The sequence below is a fragment of the Lutzomyia longipalpis genome, chromosome 4 (genome assembly GCF_024334085.1).
Source record: "Lutzomyia longipalpis isolate SR_M1_2022 chromosome 4, ASM2433408v1".
NCBI lineage: Eukaryota > Metazoa > Arthropoda > Insecta > Diptera > Psychodidae > Lutzomyia > Lutzomyia longipalpis.
In genome coordinates this window covers 2,893,307-2,916,584 of record NC_074710.1, presented here as the reverse complement: position 1 = coordinate 2,916,584, position 23,278 = coordinate 2,893,307, and the positions used below count along the sequence as shown (strand labels likewise).

General features: G+C 35.0%; 3 protein-coding genes and 1 long non-coding RNA gene across 4 annotated transcripts in view; 3 read left to right on the top strand and 1 right to left on the bottom strand.

Annotated features, from left to right (window-relative positions):
* The window catches only part of LOC129795447 (mediator of RNA polymerase II transcription subunit 1), a 1,235,552-nt gene that overhangs the window by 459,297 nt on the left and 752,977 nt on the right, over positions 1-23,278 (top strand). The window lies entirely within an intron of this gene.
* The window catches only part of LOC129795564 (protein cortex), a 66,825-nt gene continuing 45,356 nt past the window's right edge, over positions 1,810-23,278 (top strand). Inside the window, exon 1 of the mRNA XM_055836957.1 lies at positions 1,810-2,043. Coding sequence (XP_055692932.1) covers positions 1,939-2,043 — 105 coding nt within the window. The 5' untranslated portion in view covers positions 1,810-1,938. The remainder of the gene's footprint in view (positions 2,044-23,278) is intronic.
* LOC129795777 (uncharacterized) overlaps positions 2,669-23,278 on the bottom strand; it is a 37,061-nt gene continuing 16,451 nt past the window's right edge. The window contains exons 2-3 of the long non-coding RNA XR_008751151.1: positions 13,942-14,097; positions 2,669-3,618 (exon numbers count right to left, since the gene is read on the bottom strand). This is a non-coding gene — a long non-coding RNA (uncharacterized LOC129795777). The remainder of the gene's footprint in view (positions 3,619-13,941; positions 14,098-23,278) is intronic.
* On the top strand, positions 18,944-21,530 carry LOC129795662 (pancreatic lipase-related protein 2-like). The gene is made up of 2 exons (XM_055837122.1): positions 18,944-19,483; positions 20,826-21,530. Exons 1-2 carry the CDS (start codon positions 18,997-18,999, stop codon positions 21,254-21,256), a joined length of 918 nt encoding a protein of 305 aa, XP_055693097.1. The 5' UTR covers positions 18,944-18,996; the 3' UTR covers positions 21,257-21,530.

Genomic DNA, 23,278 nt, shown 5'->3' with positions numbered 1-23,278 from the left:
AAATCTCTTAAAAATATCGTGATAATTTCTAAATCTGTGTGTAGAGAAGTTTCATTACTTCAAGATTGTTGAAAGAAAACTTGGAAATATATTTTCTTTTGTGAAAAAATGAAGATCAAACTTTTGAGGTTAGATACCTCGATCCTCCAAATGTTAACGTCCACGTGAAACATAAAACATTGAAACATTTAATCTTTTCATCGCAATATTTATTTAATTGATACTCTTAGACGACATTTCTCACTACAAACGTATTTTTGGCCCCATTCACATAAATTAAATCCATTTCTAACTTGAAAAAACAATTAATTCCACCTAAAAACTCGGGAAAATGTAATGTTTCATTGTCGTGTCATCGTATGGTATAATAAATCTTAAAGGGTTAAATATCTTTAGAGAAAAACCAAAGGTCTCAATATTTCTATGTTTAACATGATCGCAAATGGGTTAACACGTTTCCATTTTAGGAAAGAAAATTAAACTTTATTTAAGGAGAAAATATAATGTTTTACTTTTAAGTCAAAGCGTAGCTTAACTGACGTGAAAGGGTTAGTAAAGAGAAATAGAAAATTAATCTAATTGTAAGACAAATAGGATGTATCATTTAATAAAACTGGCTGATACATCATTTGTTTGAAAACTGAATGAAAAATGCTGCGTGTTTTGTTTAAAGCAATAAATTAATTGAAACAAATCATAATTTTAATATTATTGTAATTTTTTAAACTAAAAAATGCGTTATAGACTTAGATCGGAAATTTAAAAGGAAAATAAAATACTTATGTAAATTTATTCACAAAAAGTGTTATGTTCTATATGTAGTAAATGAAGCATTGGAAATCTCACAAAAAACTCTTTAAAATTTATTTTAGATGTATTCTAATCTTTTACATATATGAGTCTTTTTTAACAAATATATACTCATCTAAAATTTATCATTTTTAATTGCCGCCTGGATAAACACAAAATGTGCAGAGCCTATAATTTTATGCATCTTTCACCCTACAATCGAAGTTGAATCGCACGGGGATTCTGGAAGGGATTTTACAGACCACGTCTACAGACGCGAATGGGCGTTAGAAGCGCGGTCTTTTCTTCTCCTTATTCGACTTTGAGGAACAAAGTCGCGAGTCGGAAATGCAGAGGGAGTTTCTCTAATTGTTTAATTATACCCTTTGCGAGTTTCTCTCTCTCTGTGCGAAGCGTGCACTGACTCGGATTATTCCTTCTCTCTTTTTTTTTGCCTTCCCTCCGCCACATTCTTACCACAAGCACGGGAGGGCGGAGAAGTTCTTTGCATATTTCGCATAGTTTACAAAGAGAGAGGCTCATAAGAGAGAATTATTTTTCTTTACCTTTATTCAGCAATGTTCGTTGGATTAGAGTTATTTGAAATACAGGTACATTACCTTTGTGGGGCGCCCTCTGCTGTGGTCTGGATGAAGTTCGTCTCTTTGGTTTCTCGTAAAAGAGCGCCATCGAAGAATGGACATGGGAATGAAGTGAAGCACGCTTGGAGCTTTAGTTTCAAATCTTGCAGTCTTAACGGTCAAAATGATTAAAAGTTTTTCTTAAGAAGCTTTGGACGCTGTTACAGTTTTTCCACAAATTTTATTTAAAAATAATGATGAAAATGAAGAAAATTGTTGATTCGAGAACTATCGTTAATCTCTATAGAATTTAAATAGAAAAAAATTCCAAAGTTTTTTTTTATTGAAAACATTTATTTCTCTCCTTGTCTAACAAAGTTCAATCACAATAAAATATTCGTTGATTTATCGCTCTTTCTCCACAAATTACGGGACAATTAGTCAGTTCACGTCGTGATTTCCTCCCCAAAACGTCTCTGTGAATTTAGAAAATTAAATTTATTCTGTGATTTTTTTTAATATTGAGTTTATTTTTGTTAATTTTAAGAAAAAAGTTTTTGTGCTTGCAATGAGTTTGAATTCCGCGAAGAAAACTCCAGCTCCTGGAAAGGAAAAAAAGCGCCTTTTTGGGCTGAAAAAGCGAATGAATTTCTACGACAACGAAGTGATGAAGGTGAGCCTCTCTAGTTCTGTGCCATCTTTTGGGATTTCCAAGGGCATTACGGGATCCGCTGTGGGTGAAATGAACGCAATTGTCACATGGAAATCCCAAATCAGTGCAGACTAATTCTTTATTGAGCTCAAGAAGAAGTTGATGAATTGAAGAAAAGTTGATGAAGTTGTCTCAATGGTGATGCGGGGGAAGTGTTGAGGTGGAGAACTCATCAGGTTGGGACTTAGTAGGCCAGTAGTAGTTGTAAGGCACGTATAAGGACACTTCTGGTCCACAAAATCCCAAATTGACGAGCCCTTGACTTTCTTGGAGATTCTGGCAAATTGGGTTTTTCTGGAGATTCTAGAAAAAATATAAGAAAAAATTAGAAAGAATTTCTACTTTCATTATCTTTTGTTTTGCAATAATTCTACTTGATTAATTATCACATATAAGTGTTTTCATTCCAAAAAAAATTATACAAAGTAATCAACAAATATTTAATTAGACATAAATTACTCCAAATCAAATAATTAATTTCTTTTTGTATGAAAAATTAGCACAATTTTACATAAACTCCTTTTAAAAGTAATACGTAATTTTTTAATTCATAAAATAATTTTTAAGATTTTGTTAAATTCACAGCTTTTATTTTCTTGTATAGCAATAAAAGTTAAATTTGTGTTAAATAATTTTTTTTTAACTGATGAACACAATTTCAATTTATTTGGAAAAGGAGTTTATGCAAATCTGCATTACAATCAATCTTTATTGTAAGAAATCAAGATATTCAAATCTTTACTCAAGAACACTAATCTTTTTCTTTTAAATTTTTTAATATTTATTTGTAAATTGAACTTATTTATTTATCAAAAATTTTAAAATACTATAATATTCGTTAAAAAACGGCCACATTTTATTTGTTTTACGAAAAAAGCTTCCAAGTTAAAAAAAACGTTCATGTTGAATAGAAAAGATATTTTTGGGAAATTGCATAAAGCACAAACCCACAAAAGGGATAATATTCCTGTAGTCAGATCAATTCCTTTGAAAGTGCAATCTCCTCACAGTGTTGCTGCAGTCTTTTCCAATGCATCTCTAAATTGAGCTTACAGCAAATACTTCCAAAGTCAGAGATTATCCGCAAATGACGCCACCTTAAAGGAATAATGCGAATAATGAGACTGTAATGAAGTGAAAATGAGAAACGTGATAATCTTGTGGTTCTCTGGTGAATGAAGGTAAATGAGAAAAAAAAATCCCGCGCGTTGAGTGCCCAAAAGAGGTGTCATGTCACGCTGTGAACGGATCTGATGGACGGATTTGCTGGCTTCCTCAGCAGTGCATTATTTCCATAAATTGCGGCAACGATGAATCCGGTGAGATTGAATGAATGATGACGAGACGATGACGACCCACAATGGCCATATAGGAATGTCACCTCTGCGCACTTCTTGTCGCTTCTGGTGATATCGCCCCGCAGATCTCGCGCACCCGTCAATTTCCAACGCACATGATGCGAGGGAGAGTCAGGTACGTCGTATGATGATGTCTGCTTGACTTTGGCTGCCCCAGTAGAGGATGACACTACGGTGACTGAGGAGAAAAATAAAATGAGCATTACTTCATTTTATCTTATCGCACATTATGTTTATAGCATTGTAAATGTAGCTGAAAGGTGACAAAAAGAGAGTTTTATTAGTGCTTTCAGTTACATTTAGTTTCAATTTGAATTTTAATACAGTACCGTCAAAAAAATAACGTCAAAGTGACATTTTGTTGCCCAAACGTCACTTTTGCTTTTTTCGTTAATATAGAATTATCATTTATTCTTGGCCGAAAAGTGCCAAAAGCTCAGATATATTTCAAACTTTCATTTTTATAAAACCTTGTTCTTCTTTCTTAATTACTATTTGTAATAATTTCTTAAAATCAATTTCATCTTACGTTAATTATTTTTGTAATCATAACAGCGTAAGGAATGACAGGAGAAGTTGACGTTTAATTAAACAAACTGTCAATTAGACATTTTCTCTATGACAAAATGTATTCAAATTAAATGAAATGTCCGTTAAAACCAACAACTAATTGCCAATATAAATGCCATCAATGGCAAACAGCAAGTGCCATTGTAACTTCCCGAAGTACATATTAATGGATTAATTGCCATCTGTCGGCAATTAAATGCAGGAAATTGTGTGCTGCGAATTAATTTATCAGTGACTGCCAGTATTTTCCTAAAGAGAAGATCGTCACATGTCTAATTGGTGCGATTTGTTGGTGCATCGATCGTGACAAAATGTGTCGTTTTCTCGCAAATTAATCACCCCTCTACTGCGTAACTTCCCATATGGATGGAGTATTTACGCGGGGACTCCCTGTGGTGCAGCGCAACGTGTCCTCATTCCTCTCTTTTGCTAACCTGGATATGGAATTTTTAATGATGTGCAACCTCTATCACAAATTAATTCGTCAAAGTCAATGAGTGAAGGGAGACGGTGTGAATTAGCATTTTTATGCATCGTATACCAACAAAAACCACCCAATTAATTTACGATCGAAATGACAAAATTTATTTGATGTCATTTTGATCGTGAGACATTTAAAGAAAAAATGAGAACAGAAAATCAATCAGAAATTTCTCTCGCAGCATCTGAGAAAATCTTTTTGGGAAGGAGGAATATGCCATAGGTAGACGCCAATGCCTGCAACGGTGTGACAAGGTGGTGGATTGTGATGGGCAGTATGAGGATCACCAGGTGAGCGCGAGGGGTGGGAAGGATAAAAATTACGGAATTTGTTATGGTGTGTCTCTCTGCTCCTCAAACTGTCCACAATGTGTCGCATAATCGCGAGTTCAATGCATGAGGTACATAAATAAATAAAATCCCGCTTGACCGATCAATTCGCGATCGGTGATGTTGATCGTGAATTCCACCTGATTATGAATATCATTATGCACCTCACCATTGTGCACTTATCCACCTATTTAAGCGTCACATTGGCTCAGAACAGACGGCCGTGGCTTTTGGTTGACGTCTTCGCGATGCAACTTTTTGGATGCGACTTTTTTGCGCAGACATTACCTCAAAGCAACTTTTTTGTGTGCAAAAAAGTGAGAAATACGGGAAAAAATGCATTGCAGTGCCCCCGAGGGGCTTCCCGTATGCTGTTAATGCATTTTCCAGGCGGAAATTTGCACAATTCTGTTTTTTACCACAACAATATTTCGATGCGACTTTTTTGACACTTGGATGCGACTTTTTCGATGTAACTTTTTTGGGTGTGACTTTTTCGAGGAAACTTTTTTGGATGTGACTTTTTTGATGCAACTTTTTTTGACACTTGGATGCGACTTTTTCGATGTAACTTTTTTGGATGTGACTTTTTGGGTGTGACTTTTTTGATGCAACTTTTTTGGGTGTGACTTTTTCGAGGAAACTTTTTTCACTTTTTTTTTTGAACAAAAAAAGTTTCCTCGAAAAAGTCACACCCAAAAAAGTTGCATCAAAAAAGTCACACCCAAAAAGTCACATCCAAAAAAGTTACATCGAAAAAGTCGCATCCAAGTGTCAAAAAAAGTTGCATCAAAAAAGTCACACCCAAAAAAGTTACATCGAAAAAGTCGCATCCAAGTGTCAAAAAAGTCGCATCGAAATATTGGCTCAGAACAGACGGCCGTGGCTTTTGGTTGACGTCTTCGCGATGCAACTTTTTGGATGCGACTTTTTTGCGCAGACATAACCTCAAAGCAACTTTTTTGTGTGCAAAAAAGTGAGAAATACGGGAAAAAATGCATTGCAGTGCCCCCGGAGGGCTTCCCGTATGCTGTTATAGCATTTTCCAGGCGGAAATTTGCACAATTCTGTTTTTTACCACAAGAATATTTCGATGCGACTTTTTTGACACTTGGATGCGACTTTTTCGGTGTAACTTTTTTGGATGTGACTTTTTTGATGCAACTTTTTTGGGTGTGACTTTTTTGATGCAACTTTTTTTGACACTTGGATGCGACTTTTTCGATGTAACTTTTTTGGATGTGACTTTTTGGGTGTGACTTTTTTGATGCAACTTTTTTGGGTGTGACTTTTTCGAGGAAACTTTTTTCACTTTTTTTGAACAAAAAAAGTTTCCTCGAAAAAGTCACACCCAAAAAAGTTGCATCAAAAAAGTCACATCCAAAAAAGTTGCATCAAAAAAGTCACATCCAAAAAAGTTACATCGAAAAAGTCGCATCCAAGTGTCAAAAAAGTCGCATCGAAATATTGTTGTGGTAAAAAACAGAATTGTGCAAATTTCCGCCTGGAAAATGCTATAACAGCATACGGGAAGCCCCCCGGGGGCACTGCAATGCATTTTTTCCCGTATTTCTCACTTTTTTGCACACAAAAAAGTTGCTTTGAGGTTATGTCTGCGCAAAAAAGTCGCATCCAAAAAGTTGCATCGCGAAGACGTCAACCAAACGCCACGGCCGTCTGTTCTGAGCCATTATGTGATTCTTTACCCTCGCAATGTCCAGAGACGAACTGATCGCGATACATTTCTCCGCATGTAAGATTGGCATTTTCTGATAAAGCTGATCATTTTTCTTCCATCCATCTAATCACAATTTCTTCAGCAATCACTGACGATCTTTTGAGCTAATCATTGCACTCCCCTGCGGGATAACATAAAATATGATCTCTTTCCCCCTATTTCGCACATCCCCCTCCGAAGGAGCATAAAAGTAGCATCTAAAAACATGTTTTAGGTGGAATGATAAATGGGAGATTGCGCACACTCTCAAGGAGCTGTCGATCTGTAAATGATGAACTTCACAAAGATGACGAGATGACAATTCATCGGATAAGAAGTTCGTCTTTCATTCATTAGTAAAACTTTATTATTCTCATTGATGCAACTTTTCAGCATTAATCAGTTACTTTTGCCACAATGTTGATGATGTTGACAGAAGTAGTTGAGCTCTCTCCTCCATTGGGGGTGAAGAACAATTAATTAACTTTATGTTAATTTATCGTTCAAATGGAAAATATATAAATAAAATATAAATGTGAGAGAGATTCTTGTTCGAGAGTACTTGTGATCCCGTTTCAATGAAATAAAATTATTCCTGTAATAATCTCAAAGGTGACTCTGCAAGAAATAGCCAGATGGACTACTTTTAACCCTGATATGACCAGGTGGGCTGTCGCAATAATTTTATTCAGCAAATAAAGTCTACAAAAATATTCTAAATTATTGAAAAGTTAAATTTTTTAAAGGAATTATAAAATTAATGAGAAATCAAGAGACTCAAAATTCTCTACATAATTCGTACCTAAGGAAGGAGATAAAATTCTCCGAAACGTCATAGTAATTAACATAAAACTACTCTCTAAGCTTAGATTCATTATTTCCTTATTTTTTATGTTTTATAATTATTGATTTAATAAATTTCGCTCGCTAGAAATCTTTAGATTATGCAGTTCCTTGATATTAGTGGCGCCATCTACCACTGTAAATTTACTAAAGAATTGCCATCTGGTGAGAAAATAAGATAGAGTCAAAAAGGAATATTTTATCTCACATTTTATGCTCTTCCCTTCGTCAAATTGACACCAACAGTGCAAAAAAAGAAGAATCAGAGTTAGAAAGCTGCGTCCATGGAGGAATTTGAATTTTTAATAACCCTACAGTGCAGATCGTCCCCCCACGACGATGCAATGACTAGATGATTTTCTTTCTTCACCCAGAGTGCGGTGTTCTTCTATCCAATTTATGCTTATCATTTGGCATGTGTACATTATTATATAGGAAAATAGAGACACCAACTCTGTGCGCCATTTCCTGCGCTATGGGGGAGGTAATAATAAAAGTTTCGCTAACACTGTGGGTATCCCACACCATTGAGTAACCCATAAAACTCCTTCATAAATATGTGAAGCGTCCACGGAGGCAATTTCAAGGAGCTCAACACTTTGGCAACAAAATGAATAAAAGAAATTCCCTGCCAATCTGTCCGGAGATCAGTACCGAGAGATTTGTAATTCAGACATGGTGAGAAGCTTTGGCTCCCAATGGACATTTTGCATATTTTATGACCATTGATCGGCACTGTATGACTCAATTTCTTTTGCCTCCGCACACATGGGGGAATAAAATATATACGTACCTACGTCTATATATTATGTACCCCCATGTAATTGGATTTATTCTTGCACTCAAATGAGATTTTTAAATTTATTAGTTTTATTCAATAAACCACCTCAATTAGTCATTTTTCATTGAAATCACCCAACGAAAAAAAAACCCAACTGATATATTTTACTAAATAAATTTGCAACAAAGTTGCAAATTGCCTTCATATTGTAATTAGTTCTTGAGTAATTGATATCCTAAGTAAATTTATGATCATTTGTTAATGAAGCAGATCGCGTATAGTGAGGGAAAAGTCAACGATTTCGCTATTTAGGACGTAATTTATACTTTTAGCATTTTTAAATTATTTCACGTTGAATCAATATATAATTCAAATAAAAATATTATTCATGATCAAAACGCTGCTAAAGAGTTGGCCATTAAAGACGATTCTTCAATCAATTTTTTTAATGATTGATAATAAAATGAACTATTAAAGATTTGAAAAATTCAAAGAAAACTAAAGAAAGTAACGACTTCTAAGAAAAAGGAGTCTATTCACTTTTGTAACAATAATGAATTTCATCAAATAAGACTGGTGCAGTAAAATAATATTTTATGCCTCCTTTTAATTCATTTTAGATTAAAGATTTCTTAAAAATATAGGAAATAGTCACATACTTTATGGATTAAACAAAATTGAGTTATAACAGTGCGTAGTTTATGAGTTTTACCAAGATTAAGCATATGCTTCAGTGCTTTGAACACTTTTCTTAGGTTAAAACGATCATCAATCTAACCACACCCTATTCTATCTTATTTTTCGTTGAAATGCATAAAGCTTATGCCTCAATGCTTCAATGGATTGCTTTTAAGACGTTTGATATATTTTAGGGAAAATTGGGTTAAAATGGAGACGTTGTTTAAGCATATTCAGTTGAATCTTTAATAGTTTTTCCCAACTGATCATTATAAAAATGTTAAATCTGCCGGGAAATTTTGGATATCATTCTTATGTTTTTAGTCTGGATTGTAAAACGGAATAAAGTTAAGTGAAGAAGCATAATAATGAATAGACTTCTTTGTTGATGTATAACATATAAAACTTTCCAAAATTCCGAAAATAAAAATACAAATCCAAAAACAAATAGCAAAATTCAATTCAAGCCATAACCTCCCCTACATTTCTCTTCTGCCGCAAACAGATGACGAAAGTGAACATATTTGGCTGTTGCTGAACTTGCTGAAGAAGAAATTGATGTACCACGTTACTTCTTTCGAGATTATAAAAGAACAACACCGTAATCTCATATTGGTTCACCTTATCGATCTTCAGCATCACTTCTTCTATTTTGAGAGATATTTATTACAACATTGTTGAGAGCAGTAACCGCATTTTTATTCCATCTCCTTTTCTTAACCCTTTCTCGCGCGCGCAACACATCGCATTGTTTGGCGAAGGCACTATAGAGATGAAAGAAGAAGAAAAAAAAACGAATCAAGCTCACTTTTCACCATTAAACGAATTTCTATCCATCGCGAGTCCGATATAATTTCATTTCGTTATCTGTGGTGTGTATCCCCGCGAGAAGAGCATCCATATCTTGAGAAGCAAAAAGTGCTACAAGTACAAGATGTACAACATGCTCTTGGCGTCGATATGGTGAATTCTTTTCTCTCTGGCGCGTTGTTCTTTTTGCCCGCGCCAATACACACAGTCGCCTCGCATTTTACCCCGGCCTTCGATGGGCCAACATACAAGAAATTATCATCGCGCGATATACAATTTGTATGGGTTGGTTAGGTATGAATCAAAAAAGATAGATCGCCTCCGGTGATGAATTTTATTGGTAAGATGCGGAACAATTTTGTATGGAGCGGAAAATTGAAAAATTGCAATTCACAGATACTTTAAACGCGATCGCACGAGATGGTGGCCCTTTTACCATCGACCTCCGCATTTTACATTTTTTCCCGCTCTCTTCGTCATTTTTCAGATTGCAATCAAATCGATCATAGAGCAAAAATATATGGATTCTCTCGCAAATCTCTTATGTGCTCCTGCAGAAAAACCTCCCAATGTAGTTGCAGAGGAGGAACTTCCTGGGAAAATTACCCAAAGGCTAAGAATATATAGCAAAGTCTGGGTACTTGAAAGTTAAAAGGTCTCACATCGACGAACAGTTTTACCTCAATCACCTCAATGAACTTCATAAATTTTGTAACGAGAAGACCTCGAGGCTCCCAAAGATTTATCAAATCTCTCAATTTAGTACCATCAAATTCATCTATATATAGAACTTAGGAGTCAACATGGCAACATTGTTTGTTCAATTGTCATTGCTCTGGTACGAGTGGTGAAAAAAAGAACACATTTGTGTGTTACAAAAAGTCTCAATAAGAAGTAAAACACCGCCCACGTTCATTAGAAATCACCCACAATTTTGTGATTGAAATAGTGGGACAAAAAGGGGTTCATCTTATGCAAGAATCTATGAACTGAGGGCAGTGCCAAACGATTTTAGCCGGCACAGATCCTTAAAAAATGTATTAAAAAACTTTATTTGTAAGAGTAACTTTAGTTACTTAAATTGCTTAAAAATTAAGAATGGCAGATAGAAAAAAATATGGGAAGGTCAATTTTGAATTTTTCTTTAGTTGGCCACGTTGGCCAATTTCGTCTTTTAATCTACATTATTACTACTAAAAGTCAAACAGTACATAAAGCCAATACAGTCCTTTGCTTCATTGCGATTTCCTGCCAATGCTGTCGATATCTGCCAATCCTATGGTTTTTTCTGTCAATCCTTCCATTTTATTGCCAATCTTGTCTTATTATTATTATTATTATTTCATCTTTTTTGGGCTGGATATCATTCCGACGTCCACACAGCCCTGATTTTGTCAATTATCTACCAATTCTGACAGTATTCTGACAATTCTGCCGCTTTTCTGTATTTTCGGCCGTATTTCAGACAATTTTTACTTTTTTCTACTATTTTTAGCGCTATTCAGACGATTCTACCTTTTTTCTGACAATTCTGCTGGTTTCTTGCCAATCTTGCAGTATTTCTGCATTTCTTTGCCATTTTTTTTTACAATTCCTGCGCGATTTTGCCAATTCTGTCAATTCTCTGTTAATCTTACCACTATTTTGTCAATCTTGCCATTTTTACGCCAATGCAATGCCCCATTTTCCGCCGCATTGCTCATCTCTATATTTTCCAGCGCAGACCACGAATAATTTGTAGCGCCTCCAAGACGTGGTCTATCGTCTGTCCCATCATTTGACTCTTTTGCCCAGAAATGCACGACGGGGTCAGATACTTTATGTGTGCTGTGTGCAGTTACCAAGTTGTGCCAGGAGATCCCATGATCGGCGCAAAGCGTTTGAGAGTGTGACAAGTAATTTCTCTGGGCGAGTGTGAAATATTGAATAATGCAGCTTCCACTGAGGTATATGCGGTGGGGTGCGAGTTGCAGAGGTCAGGCACAAAAATGCTGCACACAGCCAAATGATCGCGGCGAACGAACAATAAAATGCTTCGATATGGACCTCCGGTCACAAGAAGAAACTCGCACATTGTGGGCGGGTGTCGTTCCAAGCGAATGGAAGTTATGTATAATTCTTCATTCCGCGCGCGACTTTTGCTCTGCACGCGCTTGACTTTTCAATGAGCCTCTTAGCATTTCCGCGCACATTGGGCAGATGTTGTTGCAATGAGCATTTCTATTTTTTATTGTAGGTACTATGTTTGTACACATATTAAGAGAAGATCAAATTCACTTTGCCATAGGAAGAGCGCAATTAAAATACCTTAATTGTGTTTTTACCCCCATACGCGGGATGGAGTTTGCACATATTTTCACTATACCTGTGGTTTGTCTAAGAAGAAAAGTCTGATAGAGTCCCCCTACAGCAATGGCGCGCGCATAATGGGCACAATCAATAAATTAGTTTAAAGGAGAACATGCATTTTTGTGGCCTTAATTGATTATCGCACTCCTCACTTGGCAAATTCACAATATATATATATACCTACATGTATATAACGAAATTCTCGACGGTATTGAATTTCTTTCAGTACACATTCCACGTTGAATTGAAATCCTCGCGATACAATCACACGGCGTTTTGTGCAGGGGAAAAAAGTAAAGAAAACCATGCCCAATGGAGAGACAATAATATTATACCTATTCGTGCAAGTACACCCCAAATATATACAGAGCACACTGTCAAGATCTAATATTGCGATTTTCTTACATTTTGTACAAAATAAACACAAAACACACAAAATTATAATACAAAATATTTTTTTTCTGAATTACTGAAAATGGCTGTTGGCGTCTCCCTTGCACCATATCCGCGATCCATCTCTATTGACTTTTTCCTAAAAGCTCGTGGGCGGAACACAGGTACTATGGATAGTTTCAAATTTCTACTTGAATTAATTTTCTTTGCCCATTTCCCCACCCCCTTTGGTAAAAGAGCTTTTGCATTCTCTCTCCCAAAACCAATTCAACCTTCCAATGCGGAGAGTAACTGAGAAAGCTGTATGTAATTGCAATGTTGTTTTAAATTAAAAACATTGGCCGATAGGTATGCAAATGATTAGTGGGCAAAGGGTTAAGTTAATTAAAATAAGCATTCTCATGTTTTTAATCTATTCCATTATTTTAGAGCAGGGTACTACTTTAGAATTTTCATCTCACAAATTAAACTCAAATGTCCACAAGTTTTTTTTTCGTGACAAATTGATGAGATAAAATTTAAATATCTTGCTTGTTTTGAGGGAGATAAAGGAGTTTATTCATTTTAATGATTTAATTGAATGAAAATAATCCTCCAAATCTCACGAAATAATTAATGAACAATTAAATGAAAATTTAAAAAAAAATAAAGAATTTTCTTTTCAACTTTTTTTTAGAATGATTGATTGTTAGAAACATCATCATCTTGAAAAATGTGATAGATATTCACCAGAAATGCAAAAAATGATGTCACTATTGAGTTTTTTTCGTTTTCTTCAATGTACGAAACTTAAAATAATTCTATCAAAACTCACCGAAAGAGAATTAAGTAAGTAAATGCTTCATGCATAAAAACAGACAAAAAACAAAATAGTGACGTCATTGTTTGTATTTTTTCGGAAAATCTTTTCACAAGTTTTCCATTTGTCTCCAATGGAAAATGTTTGTAAATAGAAAGTTTGTTTAGTGACTTACTATTCTTTATTTTTATTTTAATGGATAATCCCAATTATTTTCTTAAATGAAAGGCTTCTGCTCGAACGAAAACGAATAAACTCCTTTCCTTATGTAAGCGTCATTTAAAATTCAAAAAAAAATCTATTCATATATTCAATTTCCATCAATGAACATTGGCTAATAAATAAAAATTGTTCCTGTTTTCGAGTAGTTCCCGAAAAAATCTCAAAACTATTGTATTCACCTGAGCATTAAAAGGTGAACCATCAGCCAATTAAGTTCTTAGCGCACGTCAAGATAGAAGCCCCTCATTCACATCACCAATAACCCATTGGATATGACGTGGAGATGCCTCTCGGGGATAAATAGCTTGTTGAAATGAAATATAATCTGAATGTTGTTTTTTTTCTTTCTTTCATTTCTCACCTCATTGTAATTTTAAGCAGAAAGAAAAGGCTTATTGACAGTTAAAGAAATAAGCTCTCGTCTTTTTTCCCTTAAAAAAAAATACTCTTTAACTCACATTTAACCACATAAGAATTCCCTGCAACCACCTTTCAGCACTTTTCTTGCATAATTCAATTAATATCTCACCATTGTGGTTTCGTTTGTAATTTATATGTTGCTCCTCGTGAGGCCTTTTTTCCGCATGTATGGTCAATTCTTCACCTTCCACACACAGTGTGGCCAATTTGCGGAAGCGTGTATAGGCCGGATCCTGGCATGGGCCCTAATGAACGATGTGTGTACCTGAGAAGAGAGAGAGAATGAGATATTAGTGGTGGAAAAATAAATGCTAAATAGGGTATAAATTCCATAAAGTGCTAGTTATAGTGACAGCCAGCGTGCAACTCGATTTAACAATATGGTCGCGTCCAAACAACTCTTAAAGGCTTGTGGGACCGAAAGTTATAAATTATTGTGTGGCGGTAACCTCTCCCGACCATGGCTTCTTTTGCAACTTGATTGCCACCAGATGCCCTCTCGTGTAAAGCAATCCACCTTCTCTGTACCAAACTTGGTGGAATTCCGAGGGGAGAACCCAACGTGGTTTACTGATCAATTTACCCCAACGTCTTAGCAGCAGCAGTGTGCGCCTTCGATGAAAGGAAAGAGTATAGTTTTAGAGATAAACTCTGTTAATTGGTGGATAATTGGATGCACGATTGATTGTTGTAATCTTAACAAAATCTTAACATCAGCAAAATCATGATGTACAAAGGGATTAGATGGAGTTCTCATCTAAACTATCAGTACACTGAGGGTCAATTGAACGGAGCATACATTATTTGAAATTTTCAAAAGGAAATTATTCATTTTCCATTCAAAAATACAGATATCAATTACAGAAAATATTGAAAGGGATAATAAAACAATAAAAATAACTAATCTTAGGTTTACTAGCAGAAGGAGGTTATTCGTTTTTGTATGGGAAAATCCTTCATTCGAGGAAAGAATCGAGATTATGTGTAATCTTGTAAATAAATCAAAAGACAAAGACAAATCGCTAAAGATATCATTTTACACTGGAATTAGCTTAAGAAAAAAAAATAGTACTTAAAAATACGAATAATGACTTCACTGACGTGTTTTCTTGACTCTTTCAATGAATGAGCCATAAACCTTATTAAAAATCACTACTAACCAAATGTATACCAGTGCTCAATTAATGCAATATCGTTAATTCTCTGTACAAGAACCACTATAATGCCACTAAATTTACTTTTTTTAACTCAAAAAAAAAAGAAAATTTAAAATAATAAAAGTTCGCCCAAACGAATTTGTCAGATTCTTAATCAACTTCTCTGTAGGCCTAAAAGACGGGCAAAAGATAATTTTTGCGCCATAAAAGCAGAAGATTCATTAGCATTTGACAAATACAACAAAAAAAATTGTGACTATTTTTCCCACATAGATTTTGAATTTAAAATTAGTGTTGCTTTATTAATAAATTCACAATGATGGTGTGGTTTTATCAATGGAAAATTCATGAGAACGGAAACAAATGTGGTGAGAGATGCAAAGTGAAGTGTGGCGTCTTCTGTGAGTAATATATGTATATTCAAACGTAGCGTGTGGCTTTGATAAATAATAGCTGTGAAAAAGTTTGAAAATTATGTAAAACATGATCGATTTGGAATGCCGCACAAGGTAAACCGTGCGATGGTGGAAAAAGCGAGATCCCACCCAGCTAAGAGGCATCAACACTTGTTATTTATTTGTAAGAGAAAATCGATTATAGCCTTTAAACCAATAAAATTATACAACAATCATCGGGCCCATTGATTGCTTTTTAGTTTTACTGTCTCCACTGAATATAACGCGATCACATTTCACTTTGGATTCAAGAGGGGCGAACGGGGGAGAGGTGTTAATGGTTAAACAAGAAGGGGAAAAAAGAGCTAAATCCCGCGGGGAGAAAGGAGGTATAGCGAAGGAAGCCACGCGGTGTATTTTGTGCACATCTTTGGCATAAAAGGAACATTTATAACAAATCGAAAACATTCAAAGACCAATAATTGATACCATCTCCAGGAAAATAAATCATTTAACCCGACTTCGCCTCCTGTTGATTTCCAACCACAAACAGACATCGACAGAAAATCAGTAAAGAGAGGTATATACGTTCACGGAGATCACTGATCTTTTCCATCTTCTGTACTTTTTCCTCAGTTTCATCGTAAGACTTTACCATGTGTGCGGTTTGTCTGGTACAATATTAAGTTATTTACGAGATGCCGAATGGTGCTGAAAAGTACAAATCGCAAAATATTTCCTCAATTTTGTCCATCCATTTGAACAGAAAAAAAAGCCTCGTTGTATTTTTTTTGAAGAAGATTCATAGGGAAAGTTTACGAGCTAAAATTGCAATAGCGAACCCAACTAACACATAATAACTTTGACTTTTCTGACTATTTATTAACGTTATAATAACGTTAGATTATCGTCAAAAATGGTCAGAATTTAGTCATTAGCTTACTAAATTCTAACGTCATAATAACGTTATTATTGAGGCATTTTTGGTAATTTTGCAGAAATCAATGTTTTAGTCATTAAAACATTATAAATCTATTTGTAGATGATCAAAAAGCTATTAAAAGACGTTTTTGCTTTATTTACTCTAATTTTTTCGCTAAAATTCAATTTTATAAAGGTCAGAAAAACGTCAGAAAAAGGTCAGAAATTTCATCCAATAACGTTATTCTTATACATTGTAATGAATTTCAACGTGGATCTTTTTTATTCCCCATTATGTGGTAAAATGACTTGATTTTGACGAACCACTAACATTATTCTTACGCTCATTTTCAGCACATTTTACTTTATAATGACCTTTTATGCAGCCTGGGGAAGTATATGTAAATGTCAATTACATGTGAACCAGAGCTTAATTTTTTTTTCAATTTATTACACGAACTATGCCAGGAAAAAGAAATATATATATATCCAAATCATTGTGTAAGTTAGAACAAAGGAGATTATTCATTTTTGACCAAAAGTTTTTATTCTTCATTAATTGAAAGAGTAGAAAACATAATAGTGACGTCATTGTTCGTAATTTTAGAAAAACTTTTCTAGCTTTTTTTCATAATTGGTCCTTGTCATTTTCTAATTAATGTTTATTTTCAATTTGTCAGTTTATGAATGTTCTCATATAGAGATGAATCAACTCCTTCGATGAATTTACCCCAAATATATTTTGCATAATATCCTTTGTAGGCAATTCTTTGGCAAAATTATTGCAATTACAGTTCAATTATTCACCTGAGTTGCATATCAAGATCATGGCTATTGGAGCAATTAGCTAAAATGTGATTCACGCAATTAATGGAATTCATAAAATTCATAAAATGCCACGTGAATGATTGAATATGTGGGGAGTGGAATGTGAGGAATGTCTTCTGCGTTAGAATTCTTCTATAAGAGAGTTACCCAGAGACCTTGTACTAATTTATTATCATCTATTTGTCATAATCTCTTTGATGTATGAAATATAAATCGATATTTTTTTTCTTCGCCAAAGGCATTTTGCGGGTTTTCTTTGCATCACCAACTTGTTGAGCATATACACGGCAATCAAAAAGCATCTTATGTGGCGCGGTATGTTTAAATGATAGAGTCAATAGTAAAATTGACAATAAAAGTTTGCAATAAATGCGTTTTATTTTATTATTTTTCAATTACATTTCCACATGGAGTGGTGATTTAGTGTGCGCTGAACGGCGAATGAGCGAGAGATCAATAAATCAATTTGATACAAATTCAATATAATTTTCTCCACCCAAATATCGCACTTGGCACGGGTTGGTACAGTATGTTGGGCTGTGCATGGGGAAGGTGCAGATGGGGAAAGGGGTGGGAAGAACATAGCGAAAACAGGACCATTTCAATGGTAAACACATGTTGGGATTCCTTTAGCGGTCTTGCAAAAGTTCCCCACGCCGCATTGGCATCACCCTCAACGATCGTCTCACCATTGCACACGGGTATAGTCCACACATATAGCATCGTTTAGCCTGTGCGCGGCAATTATGTATAACATTGCATATATTAAGGAGGTATGGACGCGAGGGCGTTATGATTTATTGCGGCAGCATGTGCTGGGCTATTGGGGCAAGAAACCATCAATATCTAGATTAAAAGTCAAAAGAGACAGAGAGTCTCTTTTGCATGCGCGCGAGACCAATTCGCGTCTGCATGGGGAATTTTGTGCGCACCATAAGCGATAAAATCAAATATGTGGACATTACACTAAATTATAACGACACCATGTAATCGCCATCCTCGCTTGATCCCGCCATACGGGTGTACAAGAGTTGCGGTCGCGGCCATCAAAATCACCCAAATGGGTGATCTTTATTCGATGAAGTTTGAGATATTGTGCAATATTGGACGAAAAATGAGTGCGAAGGCGCGTAAGTTAATCAAAATATATGCTGCGGTATTTTATGCACAGTAAATAAAATGACTGAAAATACCAACAATGACGTCACTACTTGACGTTTTGTTTTTCATCTCATAAAATCAAAAAGAAGTGAAAAGTCAGATACTAAACTTTTCAACTCTATTTCGTTGTAATTTTCATGATATTAATACTTTGCAAAAAACGTAGCAGACGGAACATTGAGAAGAGGAAATAGAGAAAGATATTGGCTCATTTTTATTCTTTAGTATTAAAATTTTATTTTACGTATTTGCAGAATATAAACTTTTACTCGTTTGCAAAATTTTACAAAAAGAAATTCTTTGCAAATAATTTGCACAGTTTGCAATAAATTTAATTTTGGCTTTGAAAAATGTTATGACTAATACGTAAAGATTAACCTTGAGACAATTTAGTTTTGGAAATGTGGGACTTACTTTTGCAAATATGCAAAACAAATAAATGACACCATGATTAAAGTCTAATTAATCAAATATTAACTAAAATTTCAAATGAATCAATAAGAGAAAAATAAAAATTTGTTCAAATAATTTTATCGCGAATACAAGATATTACCAATTTTTTTCCAGAAAAATCTGGAAATTTCAAGGAGAATTTTTATCAGTTTGAAAATTTGGGATTATATAAAAAGAATTTTTCGCGTTAATTTCCATCATTACAGTGAGTTTCTTTGGTGAGAAAAGTAAAATTCCCCATAAGGAATCATGAAGTATTTTTTGCTTGTGCTTTCGTGCTACTTTGCATTAGCTTTTGGAGAAGATTACGCTGCGAATATTCATTTTATTGTGTACAAAGATAATGTTCCTTTTAACCTTTCGGACACTGCAAGTGGAAATCCCATTGAGGAAGGACTATGTAGTGCAGATGATCAACTGGCGGTGGTTGTCTATGGATGGATTGAAAGCTGTTCTACTGGTTGGATGGTGGATCTCATATCGAATCTCACGGAATACCGAGGAGGGTGCATCATATGCATGGACTACGGTTACTACGCGGAAAAACCTTACATTACCTACCCAATTATTTTGACGCAATTTATGGGAATTCGCGATGTTCTACATCAAGAAATGGAAGATTTACGTACTTTTGGATTTTCTCCAAGTAAAACCTATATGTTTGGAATGAGTTTCGGAGCTCAGCTTGTTCTACAATCTGCTGAACTTCTTACAAATAAAATCAAAGAAGTTGATGGTAAATCTTTGAATATTCTTTATAATTTTATTTTTTTGGTTTTTATCGTTTTTATCGTTTTAGCTGTGTTTCTTTCAGACACAGCTTTTGTGTACCGAGCAAAATCGAAAGTCGTCAGATCGGGCTCAAACTTGGGATGAGCACAAATTAGGGTCCCCACGTTCCAAAAAACGTATGCGCCAAAAAAAAATTTTTCCGGCCGGCCGTCCGGCCCTCCGGATTATAAACTTAAATTTCAAGAGAACGGTGATAGATAGAGACCATGCGGTAAACGGCAAAGTTTAAATATCGACTTGAAGAAATCCGATTGTCAAATCCACCCCCCACCCCCGCGTCCGCCATTTTGAATATCCCCCAATTTTGTTTTTACCCCATTTACCTCATTTTCGAAAATCGGTCGAGCCGTTTAGTCAATATGGCCGCCACAATTTTTCATTGAAAATCGATCATAACTTCGAGAACGGCTTGACCGATTTTGACCAACCCGAAGTCAAATGAAAGCTCTCAACAAACCCTACAACTTTCTAGAACATCCGAAGTTTCAAAGTGACCGCTAGAGGGCCAAAAATCAAAAACAAAATTTTCGAAGAGTTTTCGATGAATATCTCGAAAACGCCATTATCGTTTTGCTTCATTTTTTTATATATTATAGCTTACTAAGGGATGGTCACGTTATTTTGGAAACTCGGGGACTTTCAAGAGCGATTTTCAAGCCAATTTTGAAACCAAAAATTCGAAATTTGCTTGCACTCTTGTTAAATGCCCAAAAACTGATAAGAATTCAGTATTTTCAATTTTGAAAAATAATTTTTGTGCTCAAAAAAATTATTTGAAATTCTCACATTTTGGCCATTTTGTTCCTGTAGAGTTTCCAAAATAACGTGACCATCCCTTATAACATCTATTTATGAAAAAAAATTAAAATTTATGTCGCCATTTTGAAAATATTGAAATCCAACTTTGACATGTCATATCTCGGGATCTACAAGTCCGATTTTGATCAGCTCAAGCGTAAATGAAAGGTTTCGTGAAACCATATAAATGTCTAGAACATTACAACTTCGAGAAATGACCGCGAGAGGCGCTAAAGTCAAAATCAAAATTTTCGAAAATTTCGAACTCGAATATTTCGAAAATGCCCTTATCGATTTACATCACATTTTAATATGTTATAGCTGAGGTTAAGGCCTTTCCAGCGATAGCTCAAAATCGACTTCAACTTTTCCCGACTTTGCGCGTATTTAAATTAATTTGCGTTATAGTTTTCTCTCACAAATTGGTACACTGAAAGAAACACAGCTCTCGTAAGCTTGGTCAGCTTATCAGTATATATTTTCTTAAGTTTGTGATCCCGCTGGACCGGGTTTCGTGGCTACACCTGATCCAAGACAAGCCGCTGAGAATGTCCAGTGCGTCCATACAAGTGTAGACCTTGGAACTTTGGATAGACGGTGCCATCAAGATTGGAATATGGGGCACTGTGGACTGTACCAAGATGCAGCTAAACCTACTTTACGTGACACGGGTAATCACGCAACTTGTCCCATTTTCTACAACAGCGCCTTCCGCAATGACTTCAAAGCTATACCAATGCCACTCGAATGTCTTCTGCCACAAGCTTTGGATATTTTGGATTTTCTAACTCTCACTCCTTGCAACAACTACCCCACTGGCTTCAAAATGGGTTACATGCAAAGGGATAAACAAGGCGTATGTGGCTCTAAAGGTGGTAATCTCTATGCCAAGACCACCGCAAACTACCCTTATAACTAACCAAGCAACATAACAGTTGAACATGTTAAAATAAACATCAAAGGAATAGAAGAAGGAAATGGAAAAAATTGCACTAATTCAATCGATATTAATCTATTTTTTTTTCAAAATTTTCACTTAAATTAATTCAACAAACGAAACAAACTTTTTGGAATGAAATTAAATTACTACCTAGGTAGTATAGGTAATTTTATTTAAATTGACTGATTCATGTAAATAATGTAAATTTTGGAATTTTAATAAAGTAAAAAACTATGTTTTTTCGCACAAAAAACTTTTTTTTTGCGTACATTTTATTTGGATAAAATACATAATAAACGATCATAGATATTACTGAAAAAAAAGTATCGAAAAAGGCTCGAAATATCATATTTCTCAAACAGATAAAGTGAAATGTAGGTATAGTTCATTCCTTTAGAACATTTTTCGCCCTATAATTCTTTCTCGGATCATTTTGATCTATCTAGTAAGGAAATAAGGAAAATAAGATATTTTGAGCTCTTTCCAAACCCTTCAGTGACTTTCTTGACCCGCTCTCTCCTTCAGATATTTTTTATATGATTTTGAACTATTCAAAGCTTATTTTTTTTAACTTAAATACTGTAATTTGGGGTTAATTTGTACTTTATTTTTTTTTCTTTAATTATTCTATTTCTTACCATTATTCATTACTTATAATTTAAACCTTAATGAGTTACTTTGTGAGTCTTTTAATGCTATGCGTTGTATGTATCAGGAATGATGGTATCCGCTTCATTAATTAAAAATAAAAATATAACATTTTTTATCCTATCCAAATTGTCTACAAATCGTATTAACTATCTAAAGTAATTTGACAATGTTGTGAGATCCAAATTGACGCCACCGCATGATTTTTCACACCTTTAGCCCATCAACATATTCGTTTTGCATGCTCATACGATCATAAATGCATGAAAGGGTTTATAATGCGCAATGGGAGAAAGAGGGGCATCCACTTTGCAAAATTACCCACACGTCTCGCGAAATTGCATGCACAAAGAGAGAATCGTGAATAACTTCTGCAATTTATATACACCACGAAATGTCAACGGTCAGCTCGCGCCACGACAAATGACAATGTGCAATTTAATTATGGTTAGTACGAGTGAAAATTGCAATTGACTATCTCCAACTCCATTATATTTATTATCCTGCGGGGGATGGATGAATGCGCGTGTGACAATAAAGATGGAATTATGTCACTTTTGTTGGAGACAGTATTTTTTTTATATTTAGTAGAATGCGCAAAATGTGAAAATGGAAAAGAACCCGGTGTCTCCACTGGCGGCATTTCACACGCTAATAAATGAACCAAATTGCCAAGGAAAGAAGTTAATAAAAAAAAGTGAGGCAATTGGATGGGATGAAAAGACGCCATAATCGATATTCTCTCGCGTTCAATTTCAAATTGATTGAGCAATAAACCTACTTTAATGAGTGAATTTCTAATAGAATTTCTTCATTTCCCAACCGGCGCACTATTGCTAATTTCCTCTATTGGATAGTTTATATTTGAGAATGGCTCGCGAGATATTTTCCCATCATTACCGACGGTAGCTTTAAGTGAGTCATTATGAGTAATGTCATATACCGAAAGGAATTTAATATATATATTTTTTATTATCATTGTTATACACCATCGCGCGCAGATTACTTATCTAACAGCTACATATTATACATAATAATACATATAAAGTGTGCTCACTGACGGAAATATCTTTCTTTTGCCATCTCTTCAGCCCATCGAGGCGTGAAAAGATTCCGCAGACTTTGCAATGAGTTGGAAGAAAGACAAATGGGGCCAGCAGAGCATTCGCTAAATACACTATATGGCAAAAAAATCCACATAAAACCCACCAATGTTGCCAATTAAGGTGACAATCGCAGCAAAATCACGTCTTAAGAACCTTCCTCCATTATTAAAAATCATTCATCATAATTCACATTCAATTTCCCGCCAATTTTGCCACTTTTTTCGTCACAAGGCGGGGAAAGGCAGTT

Excerpts from the sequence above, each read along its gene's own strand:
- LOC129795662 (XM_055837122.1), top strand. The coding sequence starts at position 18,997 with ATGAAGTATTTTTTGCTTGTGCTTTCGTGCTACTTTGCATTAGCTTTT. Across the intron at positions 19,484-20,825 it reads TAAAATCAAAGAAGTTGATG|TTTGTGATCCCGCTGGACCG; the intron begins GTAAATCTTTGA and ends TATTTTCTTAAG.